We start from the raw sequence: 14,495 nt of genomic DNA on the forward strand, positions 1-14,495 counted from the left end.
ATTGATTTTGGGTCACTAGTACAAAGGTCAAGGTCACAGGGGCCTTAGATGTCAGAATGGTTTCTGCTCATTATCTTGAAAACTATTTATCACAAAGTCTTCATTGTTTTTCTTTTTTCCATAACTGAACACTTCCATGTTCCCATTTTTGGTAAGTTTCTATAACAAAATTACCAATAATGTGAGTTAAGGGCTAGAAAGGGGGGCATATGTGTTGTTCGACATTTCTTGTTATAATTATCATTTTGAATTAAATTAAAATTAAGTTTTGTTTTTTCTCAAAAAATTGTGTTTTAGTGTGCCTCTTGATCTGTTTTTATCAGTATGATTGGTTTTCTGTAGGGATGTCCGGATATCCGAACGTTCGGATCACGATTCGGTGTACGGAGCCGATTTTCTGATTCGGATGTTCGTATAAAATATTTTAGAATATTGAGAAAATGTGATAAGATAAGCCTAGACATGGTGTTGACACCACCATATTGTATATTGTACCTTAGTTTGACAATACACATCATAATCTCTGCAGACCACAAAAAATCAATAATTACTATGATAATAACGAGTCAATTATGACACATGTTGTTAATCAAATCGGCAACGATGTTACATTTTTTATGTCCAAATTTAAATATTTAATTAGGTTATTATTTTTATATATATTTCGGCTTACCGACCCGTCGACACCTTATTTTGAGACAATGAAAAATCTGCAGAAATAAAATAATCAAATAAAGAAATGCACTTACGAATAATATGTTAATTATCTCAGCTTTTATAGAAATTGATACGAAAATTAAGCGACAAAATAACTTTCTCCTTTAGTATTAATCAAACATGTGTATTTTTAAAAAAAATAAAAATTTCACATTTCTTTTTTCACTTATGAACACTTAAAATGTGTGCAATTCATGTAAGTTTCGGCACTTTCTTTGATAATTCGAATCAAACAGCCAGGGCTACATGATGGTAAACATCAAAGAATGGCAGATTCTTTTGAAAAGCTGGCTACACGCGTGTCAAACTCAAAGGTCATCGTGTGTAAATTGTATGCGTGTTATTGATTATATTTAATTTTTTACAGGTATTATTTTGTTTCACAAATGTGAGCGAATTTTATTGCGTATTATAGCGCTAATTGAGGAATTCAGACAATCAGCGGCGAATTTCGTTTTCATTTCATTTGAAATCTTAAGTACCACACGCAGTTCTAAATTTATTGATAACGGCTAGTCGTATTTTATATAGAAGAAATAAAATCAATAACAGAAGATTTTTGATATGTACAGTCGACTCCGGTTATAACGAAATCAATGGGACATTAAAATATCGTTCGTTATATCAGAAGTTCGCTAAAAGCGAAGTAGCAACAACTTTCTGACTTGTTTGGATGGGGAAATTTGCCGTGAAAAAGCCATACTCTTCACTGGTTACCTATGTAACCGGTATTTTACTGCAGCGGTTATTTAATGGTTCTGTACTGTTATTTAATGCAGGGCATTTTATTGAGCGATATATTATGTACATGGTATATAAATTTATTCATGTATTGTCTATGAAAGTTCTTACCATTTGTTTTCTTTTGCTATTTGTTTATTATCGTTTGGTTAATATTGCTAACTTAAAAAATCGATTACTTGGCAATTATCGGGCATTTACATCAAACTGAGGGTGTGAAATACAAATTTTCCGTAACAAGTAGGAAATTATGTTGTTAAAACATTTTTCAAAATCTTTATTCCCTGAAGCAATGATTCGATTGTTTAATTATCGGATAGTGTTATTCGTGTACTGATCCTAATTGAGCGCATCCCGATATTTCAATTATAACAGTTTGTTATAACCGAGGAAATTTAAATGTTTTCCGTCATTTGGGGCCTTGAAAAATGGTTTGTTATAGCCGAAAATTCGCTATAAGCGAGTACGTATTAAGCGATGTGATTTAATATAAAATAAAGAAGGAATCGGCCGGGGATGTCAGATTTAGTTCGCTATTAACGATTATTCGCTATAAGCGAGTTCGTTATAAGTAGAGTCGACTGTATCATTCAATTAAAAAGGAAGAAAAACGAAATACTACACTTTGAAAAAGGTCGCGAAAAAATGGTTACGTCATATCAGACATCTAAGAATATAACAACGATCCGAACATCCGGATGTATCCGGATGTTTGATTCGGATATCCGGATGGCCGTATCGGCTCCAGATGACATCCCTAGTTTTCTGCCAGTTTTCAGAACAGCTGTGTATTGACTATGCTTTGTAATGCTTTTCCAATGACCATGCACTTTCCTTGATAACTATTTAGGGTAGAAATTATGACATGGCTGATTGAGGAGTTACTGAAGAGGTTTGAGCACTCTCCAGATATTGGCAAACTGCTTGTTACCAACGCTGAGGTTCTTCTTAATGCTGGAATGAAGAAACAAGCTAAGGAATTTGTTGAATATTGCATTACAGGTAAAACATATCTAAGAAACAAATATTTTCATTGTATGTTTTGTTTAAGAAATCTGTGTCACAAGGTAAGAGAAATTTGTATCTTAAGGTATTAGGACCCTAATGGGCACTATAAGGAACTAAAGAATTGACATCATAGGTCAGATGTATACCTTAAAGTACACCTGTATGCAAAATTTAAACAAAGTTTACCATACGGAAATCAAGTTATGGCCACTTTTCTGAACTCAAGCTAGGATGTTATGAGGGCCCTTTTTTAGAAATGAGGAACCTTTAAATAATCTGCAATAACATTCTAATGAAAAATGTTTTCCCATGAATTTTTGGTAAGAAACAAATAGTACCATTCAGCTAACAATCCACATAAGCAAAATTATGGTTTCTACTTAAAATTTATGAAATCTGTATAAAAATGTTACTCTACCCCACCCATTTTTACCACTTGTCTGACCATTTTTCTACTTAGGGAGCCTAATTAAAAAAATTCTTAAAATTTACCCAAATGAGTGCCTGTTTTCAAAGTTTCCCTAAATTTTTAAAAAAGTATATTGGTTGATCTTGTAAAATATGAAATACTTTTACCGTCTAGTTTTGATTATATTACACTTTGAAAATATCAGGTACCATATTTATTACTATATTAAGCATAATTTAGCCAATAAATACCTATATAAATTAAAAATTCAAAATTAAACACTTTTTTCTTTCCATATGGGACATGAGAGATACATAAATAATGTTAAAAGAAAAAAAGAAAGAAAAAAAAAAGTTGACCCTTCTGGGGATTGAACCCATGGCCCTCATTTTCAATGTAGTTAACAGTAATTCTAGCCTATTTGAATACTCTTCAAAGCAGAGGTAATGCATTAGGGTGCTAATACCTTAATTGACTGTAAAACCAATAAAGAACCTTCAGTCAATAGCTATAGAATGCCATTTCATGTATCTTCTGTCTAAGATACTTGGTCACTTGCATATGTTCTCCCTATAAGTGATCATTTTTATGCCCCCACAGAGTGGGAGCATATAGCGTTGCTGCCTTGTTCGTCCGTCCGTCCGTCACGCCGTACGTCTCTCCGTCCGTCCGTCCGTCTGTCCGTTTGTCCCGAAATCTTGTGAACGCAACTCCTCTTATGGAACTTTCAGGGATGAACAACCTTAATATGTAGATGGTAGTAAAGGAAGGAATTTTCGCTGCGACCAAATTTAACAGAATTATGGCCCTTTGTTGATTTTTTCACTATATACTATGTAGAAATTTTGTGAACGCAACTCCTCTTAAACCAGATGGCAGATTTTGCTTAAACTTCCAGGGATGAAAAACCTTATTGTGTAGATGGTAGTAAAGGAAGGAATTTTTGCTGCGACCAAATTTAACAGAATTATGGCCCTTTGTTGATTTTTTCACTATATACCATTTAGAAATTTTGTGAACGCAACTCCTCTTAAACCGGATGGTAGATTTTGCTTAAACTTCCAGGGATGAACAACTTTAATGTGTAGATGGTAGTAAAGGAAGGAATTTTTGCTGCAACCAAATTTAACAGAATTATGGCCCTTTGTTGATTTTATCACTATATACCATATATATGTTATCAGTGGGGGCATCCGTGTCCTTTGGACACAGTTCTAGTTATATTGTTAGTTGTATCAATTAAACCTGTCCATTACAAGAAAAAATACTGTGATTTTTGTTACATGTGATAAAATATGAAATAGTAAAATGAAATGTAGTAATTTGTGGTCTCTGTTTTTATTGATGGCTTTATCAAGGATTTCCCTGTTGTTGTTTTTTTTGCACTGTTTAATGTTAATGATACACAAATTCTAATAATTTTTTTAACATCGTATGAAAATGAATGAATATTGGCTATATATATGCTCATGCTTTTTTTATGCCAAATAAAGATTATGTTATGTATATGACTTGAGAATGTTAATTTGACATTGTGTGATACGTGATTGATCAGTTAATTTGATAGTTCTATATAAGAAAAAAATGTGCAGATGATAACTGTGACTATGATCAGCTCTTTATTGAATGCAAAAGCTCATCTATATAGTAGTTACAGAAGAGTTTAGAAAAAAATATCTTTTGCCTTTATACCTACCATGTTATGGCTTAATTTTTTCTGAGAAGTTATAACTGATTAAGAAACATCTTTAGTGGCAAAATCAGTATATCATATCCATAGTAATTATTGTGCACTACAGTTTGAACAACGGTTGGTCATGGTTTATGTTTTCAGCTCATCATACAGGAAGACCACTGGAGTTGTCTATAAAGAAACGATTTCATGTTTTATTCTGGGAACAGGCAGCAGCAAGTTATGAGGTAACTTTGTAATGACAACATACTATTATACATTGACTCCGTAAACTAGCCATAAACTATCTTAAAAACCACTTTGTGCATAACCCTGCCTTGCTATTTGAATATAATAAAATTTTGAATTTGCGAAATTTATGGTTCAGTCGATGCAAAACTTTCTGTTAAATTACCTTTAAAGTTTTGAGTAATTTTGTTTTAATGAGATTGTTTACAATTAAGATGATTTTTGGCCGGGTTACACAGGTGCAAACCCGGGTTATATTATGGTGAATGGTAGGCGGCAGGTGGGCGGGGAAAAAACTTTCGTAACAGTTTTCTCAGCAGCTACTTATCACAGCCTCTTGATATTTGGCATACAGCATTAACATGTGGTCCCATACTGTGGGATTAGATTTCAGGTCTGTCGCTCATCCACTTCCTGTTAGCCGACTTAGTTAAATTTTCAACATAAATGGTCAATTAGTAGGAAATTTTCGTAACAGTTTTCTCAGCTACTACTTATCATAGCCTTTTGATATTTTGCATACAGCATTAACTTGTGGTCCCATACCGTAGGATTCGATTTCAGGTCTGTTGCTCATCCACTTCCTGTTTGCCGACTTAGTTAAATTTTCAACATTAATGGTCAGTGGTAGGAAATTTTCGTAACAGTTTTCTCAGCTACTACTTATAACAGCCTCTTGATATGTGGTTCACAGCATTGGCATGTGGTCCCATATTGTGGGATTCCATTTCAGGTCTGATGCTCATCCACTTCCTTTTTGCTGACTTATTAGTTAAATTTTCAACATCAGTGGTCAGTGGTAGAAAATTTAAGTAGCATCACAGCCTCATGATATTTTGTATACAAATGCAACCCGGCCTTTTCTGTCTTTGACCCATTTTTAGCTCACCTTGCACAAAGTGCAGGTGAGCTTTTAGGATGGCCAACCAAATGGCGTCCGTCGTCAGTCGTCCGTCCACATTTTAAATATTCTAAGGACATCTTCTATGATACCGCAAGGCCAATGTTAATGAAACTTGGCAGGAGTACTCTTTGTATGAAGCTCTATCAAGATTGTTCAAAGAATTCCATTTCATGCAGAACTCTGGTTGCCATGGCAACCGAAAGAAAAATCTTTAAATATCTTCTTTTAAAGAACCGTAAGAGCTAGAGCTTAGATATTTGGCATGAAACATCTTGTAATGAGTGTCTACCAAGTTTGTTCAAATAAAAGCCCTGGGGTCAAAATTGGCCCCGCCCCAGGGGGTCATTGATTTTCCCTATATGCATAAAGTAAAAACTTAAAAAATCTTCTTTTAAAGAACCCAAAGAGCTAGAGCTAAGATATTTGGCATGAAACATCTTCTAGTGAGTGTCTACCAAGTTTGTTCAAATAAAAGCCCTGGGGTCAAAATTGGCCCCGGCCCGGGGGGTCATTGATTTTCCCTATATGCATATAGTAAAAACTTAAAAAATCTTCTTTTAAAGAACTGTAAAAGCTAGAGCTTAGATATTTGGCATGAAACATCTTCTAGTGAATGTCTACCAAGTTTGTTCAAATAAAAGCCCTGGGGTCAAAATTGGCCCCGCCCCGGGGGGTCATTGATTTTCCCTATATGCATATAGTAAAAACTTAAAAAATCTTCTTTTAAAGAACCGTAAGAGCTAGAGCTTAGATATTTGGCATGAAACATCTTCTAGTGAATGTCTACCAAGTTTGTTCAAATAAAAGCCCTGGGGTCAAAATTGGCCCCGTCCCAGGGGGTCATAGATTTTCCCTATATGCATATAGTAAAAACTTAAAAAATCTTCTTTTAAAGAACCCAAAGAGCTAGAGCTAAGATATTTAGCATGAAACATCTTCTAATGAGTGTCTACCAAGTTTGTTCAAATAAAAGCCCTGGGGTCAAAATTGGCCCCGCCCCAGGGGGTCATTGATTTTCCCTATATGCATATAGTAAAAACTTAAAAAATCTTCTTTTAAAGAACTCAAAGAGCTAGAGCTAAGATATTTAGCATGAAACATGTTCTAATGGGTGTCTACCAAGTATGTTCAAATAAAAGCCCTGGGGTCAAAAGTGGCCCCGCCCCGGGGGTCATTGATTTTCCTTATATGTGTATAGCAAAAACTTAAAAATCTTCTTTGAAAAAACCCAAATAGCTTGAGTTTAGATATTATACATGAAACATCTTTAAGTAAATATCTACAAAGTTTGTTCAAATAAAAGCCCGGGGGTCAAAACTGGCCCTGCCCCAGGGGTGTCATTGTTTTTAACTATATGTGTATAGTAAAAACTTAAAAAATCTTCTTTTAAAAAACCCAAAGAGCTAGAACTTAGATGTTTAGCATGAAACATCTTCTTATGAGTGTCTACCAAGTCTGTTCAAATATACAAATAAAAGCCCTTGGGTAAAAATTGGCCCGGGGGGGGGGGGGGGGGGGGCTATATACAGGTGAGCGACCTCAGGGCCATCATGGCCCTCTTGTTTAAGTAACTCACATGATTTATTGATAGAAATGTAGGGACTGCCATGTGGGGATTTAAGGTAGACCATGGGTAATGGGCACCATAAGGAACTGTAAAATTGACAACATAGGACAGTTATATGTCTTCAAGGTCACCTGTATGGAAAATTTAAATAAAATTTACCGTGTGGTTTATGAGTTATGAATATATTTCTGAACTAAGACTTTGCCATAAAGATTAGGGCTTATTTTCAGAAATGAGGAAACTTTTAATAATCTGTAATATCATCATTATAAAAAATGTTTTTCTATTGCTCATTTTTAAGAAACAAATAATAACTTTCAGGTAACAAATTACACAAGCAAAATGTTTGTTTCTAAACAAAATGTTCTTAATATGTATAAAAATGTTACCCTACCCCACCCACTTTAAACACTAATTTTACCATTTCCCTATCTAAAATGCCTTATTCAAAATATCCCTAAAATTTACCATAATGAGGGGCTGCCAGTTTTCAAAGTTTGCCTAAATTTTCTTAAAGGTATATTGGTTGATCATGCGAAGTAATTAAAATACTTTTACCGTGTAGTTTTAATTTTATTAAACTTTGAAAATATCTGGTATCATATTTGCTATAAATTTTGGCATTATTTAGCAAATAAATACCTGCAAAAATTATATAATTTAAATCTAACCCTTTTTTCTTCCACAAAGGATCAGAGAGAGATACATAAATAATGTTAAAAAGAAAAAAAGAAAGGAAAAAAAAGTTGCCCCTTCTGGGGTTAGAACCCACGCCCCTCAATTTCAATGTAGTTGGCGAGTGATTCTAGCTTATTTGAATACTCTTCAAAGTGAAGGTAATGCATTACCCATGGTCTACCTTAATGCAGCATGTCTCAACATGGTGTTTTTACCAATGGGTCAGATTTTATTCAAAACTTGTCACTTTGAAAGGTCGATATAATCTTTTTAATTAATTTAGATAAAATTTTGGAATGTAATAAAAAGAATTGTGATAGTGATATACTAATTAGTATTTTTATACGCCCGTTTGAAAAACGGGACGTATAATGATAACGCCCCTGGCGGGCGGGCGGGCGGGTGGCGTCCAATTTTGTCCGGAGCATATCTCCTACATGTATGGAGGGATTTTAATGAAACTTCATAGAAATGTTCACCACTATGAGGAGCAGTGTCGCGCACATGAACCAGGTCTCTAGGTCAAAGGTCAAGGTCACACTTAGAGCTCATTGAAAAATGCTTGTCCGGAGCAAAACTTCCACATGCATAGAGGGATTTCAATGTAACTTGGCACAAATGTTCACCATTGTGAGGCGGAGTGTCGCGCACAAAATTCAGGTCCCTGCAGCCAAGGTCAAGGTCACACTTAAAGGTCAAAGTTTAGATAAAAATATGAAGATGTGTATAGGGACGATTTAATCATCATTTATTGGGGGATTGTAACACAAATGGTCATTATCATGACTACGGCTGTGACACATGTGCTTTAGGTCAATATATGCAAGGTCAAGGTCACTAAAGATGGTGAAATATCCAGATTTTGTCTGGAGCATATCTCCTACATGTATGGAAGAATTTTTATAATACTTTATGGAAATGTTCACCACCATGGTATGTATTGCTCCATGCATGATCCAGGTCTCCAGGTCAAAGGTCAAGGTCACACTTAGAGCTCATTGAAAAACGCTTGTCCGGAGCAAAACTTCTACATTCATAGGGGGATTTCAATATAACTTGGCACAAATGTTCACCATTGTGAGGCTGAGTGTTGCACGCAAAATTCAGATCCCTGCGACCAAAGTCAAGGTTACACATAGAGGTCAAAGTTCAGATAAAAATTTGAAGATGTGTATAGGGACCATTTAGTCATCATTTATTGATGGATTGTAGCACAAATGGTAACTATCATGACTACAGGTGTGACACATTTGATTTAGGTTAATATTTGCAAGGTCAAGGTCACTGGAGATGATTAAATATCCAGATGTTGTCCGGAGCATATTTTCTACATGCATGGAGGAATTTTAATGTTACTTTATAGAATTGTTCACCACCATGAGACGTAGTGCCCTGCACATGAACCAAGTCTCTAGGTCAAAGGTGAAGGTCACAGTTAGAGCTCATAGAAAAACACTTGTCTGGAGCAAAACTTCTACATGCATAGAGGGATTTCAATATAATTTGGCACAAATGTTCATCATTGTGAGGCTGAGTGCTGTGCATAAAATTCAGGTCCCTGCGACCAAGGTCAAGGTCACACATCCTGTGCATATCTTCCCTACTGATTTGTTTTAAGGTTCATTTAACAACACAGTGCCAAGAATAAAAACTTGCTTGCTAGATAACACTTATCCATAATGCCCCCATCTCCATCTAAAGCTTTCGTAAACGGGCGTATTTTGTGACTATGGCACCCTTGTTAATTTTGATATTACTCAATACAGAACAGAACATTTTTTTCAGGGAAAGGATTTTGAGGAGGCCTTGCAGTGGTATAATTACTCTCTCAGCTTGTACACTCAGTCTGACACTGGAGATTTAAACCTCGCAAAACTGCATAGGAACAGAGCCAACTGTCTCATTGCAACACATCAACTTGATATGGTAAGATAATTTATGTGACAATAATAATACAAGGCGGTATATACTAGTCTCTGACAATTATTTACATAATAAACTTATAGTAAGTCTGAAACAATATAACCAAGGTCTATCAAATATATTAATGAGATTTCATATTTTGCAATGTAAAGGGAATATTACTGTTGATTATTATGCTGAAAAATATGACAGAAGATCATTTTTTATATGAATGTGAAATTTAAATTTCAAGATATTTGAAGATATTTGTATTACAGGCTAAAGAGGCTATAGAACAATCTGTAAAGAATGATCCTACTTGTGCACATGCTCAGTACATATGTTTCAAGCTGGCTCTTCTGGAAAATAACAATGTCAAAGGTAGAGACAGTTTAAGCAACCAGTGTTATATTATACTTTGCAATATTCTTTATGCATAACATATGCATGAAAATGTTTGATTTTATTGTCAGCTTTTCTTTTCTTTTTTTTTCTATATGAGTTTCTTTATGTTGTATTTTATTATCATTGAAATTCATGAATGAGTATAATGTTTTAAACTAATATAATTATTGTCTGCCATAACAACAACTTTTAACTTTTAACTACAGGTTGTATAATTCAATTATTCTTTGAGATACTCCAAAATTGTCACCTTTTCAAAATAAACCATAGGCTCACATTCACATTTATGTTGTAGCATGTGAATCTTTGAAGAAATTATGTGAATTGGCTTCAACAGACAATGTAATAGCAAGTGGTGATTCTCTGGGCCTCTGTGGACTTGTGGCTCTAGCTGCTCAACAAGCTCTGGAGGTGACCCACATGGTTTTCTGATTTCAAATATGTTCATTTTCAAACTTGTCAAGGGTTAAGTTAGTATAATAACTTAGTTTAGAATTTCCATCTGTTGTTAATTATGTTTTTCTTAAAGTCTGAATTAATCACATTTTCATTGGCTGTGTTAATCAAACATACATTATTTTATCAATATATATGTTATTTAATGACCTAAAAGTATTAGGGAGAGCATAAAATAGCATTTTTTGTCTTTTTTTCATACACTTATCATTTGTTATAGTGTATTTATTTATTTATGAACATCTATTTTTTTATAATTAATTGGTATACTCAGACCTTGGATAAAACTGTAAGTGGGGTTTAAAATTGATAGGGTTTTTTTTACCATGTCACAGGAAGGGGCCCTAAAATCCATTAAAGTTTAGGAAATATTTTACAAAGGGGAACAAAATATCTTGATTTAAGTTCAATTTTGGGGGAAATTACTGTATAAATCTCCATGCAGGCCTTTTAAATGCCCCTGCTATAGAAGGAAACAAAGCCTTGTTTGAGGTTGATGGGGGTCAATGTCTCTGAGGCTAAAACAGGGCTAAAAGATACATCTACATTTTTTCAAAGGGCCTTCAGATACTAAATCATATCTTAAATGTTTAAATGTTTTTACCAGTATGGTACCTGCCATGGACTTCAAGTTCCGTTGGTTTCAATATGTACTTTACTCATCTTTGGGTAAAAATAATTTAATTGCAGATAAGACATTTTTACAGAAAGTTTGTGAATTCTAGGTAATTCTTGCTCAATATGTCTTATTTGAATAAGAGAATGTACATTATGTTAGGGAGGCTGCATTCCTTATTTCTGCATGGCCATGTTAAATTGGTCCCTTTCAGAAAAAAAAAACTTCCAGTTTTTAATGAACTTTTGTATTCATACTGTTTTTACTTATAATGTTCAGTGTTAAAAATTTAATATCTCTTTTCTTTGTGTACTCGAAAGATGAATATTTTTGTGTCGCCTCTACGGAGTAGTGGCGACATATAGGGATCACTTCTCCGTCGTTGCTGTCCGTCTTCGTCTGTCCTCCGTCGTCAAAAACGCCGGGACTACCCTCATAAACTACTGGTGCAATTCACCCAAAACTTTACGAAATGTCAGTATCAAGTCTATTTGTGCTTTTGTCAGCTTTTTCCGGTCAATGTTTTTGTCGAGTAGGGCCCCTTTAATATTTTTAATTTTAAATTTTTGCCCGGTACTTCTCTATACCCTAATGCTTTCAATGAAATTACGGGATTGTCTGTAGCTCAAGTTTTTGCCTATTGCAAAGGGTTTTCCGGTTAAATGTTTTTTGGCGATTTAGGCCTTTGATAAAAGTTTTTTTTTTCTGTGTTTTCCCAGATACACAAAAGCTGCCCGGACTACTCTCATAAACTCTGGGCAATTTCATCCAAATTTTAAAGAAGATCAGTACCATCTTTGTCATTTTGTAAATTTTTTTCCGGGTTAATGATTTTTGTCAGAGTTATGGGCCTTTAATAATTTTTTTAATTTTTAAAGTTTGTCCGGACTACTTCTCTTATACCACTAATGCAATTTCAATGAAACTTAACAGGATTGATCTGTAGCTCAAGTCCTTGCGCATATTGCACGGGTTTTCCGGTTGAATGATTTTTGGTTGAGTTATGGCCCTTTGATAAAAAGGTGTTTTTTTCTGTGTGTTGCCAGATACGCAAAAGCTTGTCCGGACTACTCCTCATAAACTACTGGTGCAATTTTATCCAAACTTTACAGGAATGATCAGTACCAAGTCTAGTTGTGCACTGTCCGTCTGTTTGTCCGTCTGTCACAAAATTTGTCTCAACATGAAATTGGCCATCATGAGGCGACACATGTGATCACTGATTGCTCTTGTTTATTAAAAAAGTTACTGCATAACAATTATCAGTACTTTAAAATATCAAATCTTAGCATGATATACATTTAATATTAAAGGTAATCATTGCTACTGAGGCTTGAAATAGACTCTTAAAGAGTCTTCATTTACTTTTCCACTTTTTAGATACATTTGTTATGTTTATACCTTGCACTAAATGGACTCTCTTAAGACTGCTAACCATTGATAAGGTATGACATCAATTGAATCAAGTTTATTTTGATTCTAAACATTGACTTTGTTACTTTTCTTGTACTTTAGAAGTGTTTTATCACTTTGTTAAAGTGAGATCAATAAATTCACATTTTTTGTTTGTTTTTTAGCTCACCTGTCACAAAGTGACAGGGTGAGCTTTTGTGATCGCTTTTCGTCCGGCGTCCGGCCGTTGTCCGTCCGTCATCCGTAAACTTTTACTTAAAATGACATCTCCTCATTAACCACTCAGCCAATTTCATCCAAACTTCACAGGAATGTTCCTTTGGTGGTCACCTTTGAAAATTGTTCAAAGAATTTAATTCCATGCAGAACTCTGATTGCCATGGCAACCAAAAGAAAAAAACTTAAAATATTTTCTTCTAAAAATCCCAAAGAGCTAGAGCTTAGATTTTTGGCATGAAACATCTTCTGGTGAGTGTCTACCAAGTTTGTTCAAATAAAAGCCCGTGGGTCAAAATTGGCCCCGCCCCAGGGGGTCATTGATTTTCCCTATATGCATATAGTAAAAACTTAAAAAATCTTCTTTTAAAGAACCAAAAGAGCTAGAGCTAAGATATTTAGCATGTAACATCTTCTAATGGGTGTCTACCAAGTTTGTCCAAATAAAAGCCCTTGGGTCAAAATTGGCCCGCCCCAGGGGGTCATTGATTTTCCCTATATACATATAGTAAAAACTTAAAAAATCTTCTTTTAAAGAACCAAAAGAGCTAGAGCTAAGATATTTAGCATGAAACATCTTCTAATGGGTGTCTTCCAAGATTGTTCAAATAAAAGCCCTTGGGGTAAAAATTGGCCCCGCCCAAGGGGTCATTGATTTTCTCTATATGCATATAGTAAAAACTTAAAAATTCTTCTTTTAAAGAACCAAAAGAGCTAGAGCTAAGATATTTAGCATGAAACATCTTCTAATGGGTGTCTACCAAGTTTGTTCAAATAAAAGCCCTGGGGTCAAAATTTGCCCCGCCCCAGGGGGTCATTGATTTTCCCCATATGCATTTAGTAAAAACTTTAAATATCTTCTTTTAAAGAACCCAAAGAGCTTGAGCTAAGGTATTTAGCATGAAACATGTACTAATGGATGTCTACCAAGTTTGTTCAAATAAGAGCCCTGGGGTCAAAATTGGCCCAGCCCAGGGGGTCATTGATTTTCCAAATTTCCTTGTATGTGTATAGGAAAAACTTAAAAAATCTTCTATGGAAAAAACCAAATAGAGTTTAGATATTAAGCATGAAAGATCTTCTAGTGAGTGTCTACAAAGTTTGTTCAAATAAAAGCCCTGGGGTCAAAATTGGCCCCACCCTGGAGGTCATTCATTTTCCCTATATGTGTAAAACTATAGCAAAAATTAAAAAATCTTCTTTGAAAAAACCCAAATAGCTAGAGTTTAGATATTAAGCACGAAGCATCTTCTAGTGAGTGTCTTCAAAGTTTGTTCAAATAAAAGCCCTGGAGTCAAAATTGGCCCGCCCCAGGGGATATTAATTTTCCTTATACGAGTAAAAATCTTCTTTGAAAAAACCCGAATAGCTAGAGTTTAGATATTAAGCATAAAACATTTTCTAGTAAGTGTCTACAAATATTGTTCAAATAAAAGCCCTGGGGTCAAAACTGGCCCTGCCCCAGGTGTGTCATCGTTTTTAACTATATGTGTAAAGAAAAAACTTAAAAAAATCTTCTTTTAAAAATCCCAACAAGCTAGA

At 34.7% G+C, this 14,495-nt stretch overlaps 1 protein-coding gene across 1 annotated transcript in view; it reads left to right on the plus strand.

The window, feature by feature from the left end:
• LOC132717391 (testis-expressed protein 11-like) overlaps positions 1–14,495 on the plus strand; it is a 55,380-nt gene that overhangs the window by 26,180 nt on the left and 14,705 nt on the right. Inside the window, exons 14-18 of the mRNA XM_060700850.1 lie at positions 2,309–2,460; positions 4,710–4,795; positions 9,731–9,871; positions 10,126–10,228; positions 10,548–10,663. Of these exons, the coding sequence (XP_060556833.1) occupies positions 2,309–2,460; positions 4,710–4,795; positions 9,731–9,871; positions 10,126–10,228; positions 10,548–10,663 (598 nt within the window). The remainder of the gene's footprint in view (positions 1–2,308; positions 2,461–4,709; positions 4,796–9,730; positions 9,872–10,125; positions 10,229–10,547; positions 10,664–14,495) is intronic.

The sequence above is a fragment of the Ruditapes philippinarum genome, unplaced genomic scaffold (genome assembly GCF_026571515.1).
Source record: "Ruditapes philippinarum isolate M1 unplaced genomic scaffold, ASM2657151v2 ctg1415_1_1_1_1, whole genome shotgun sequence".
NCBI classification, from domain to species: domain Eukaryota; kingdom Metazoa; phylum Mollusca; class Bivalvia; order Venerida; family Veneridae; genus Ruditapes; species Ruditapes philippinarum.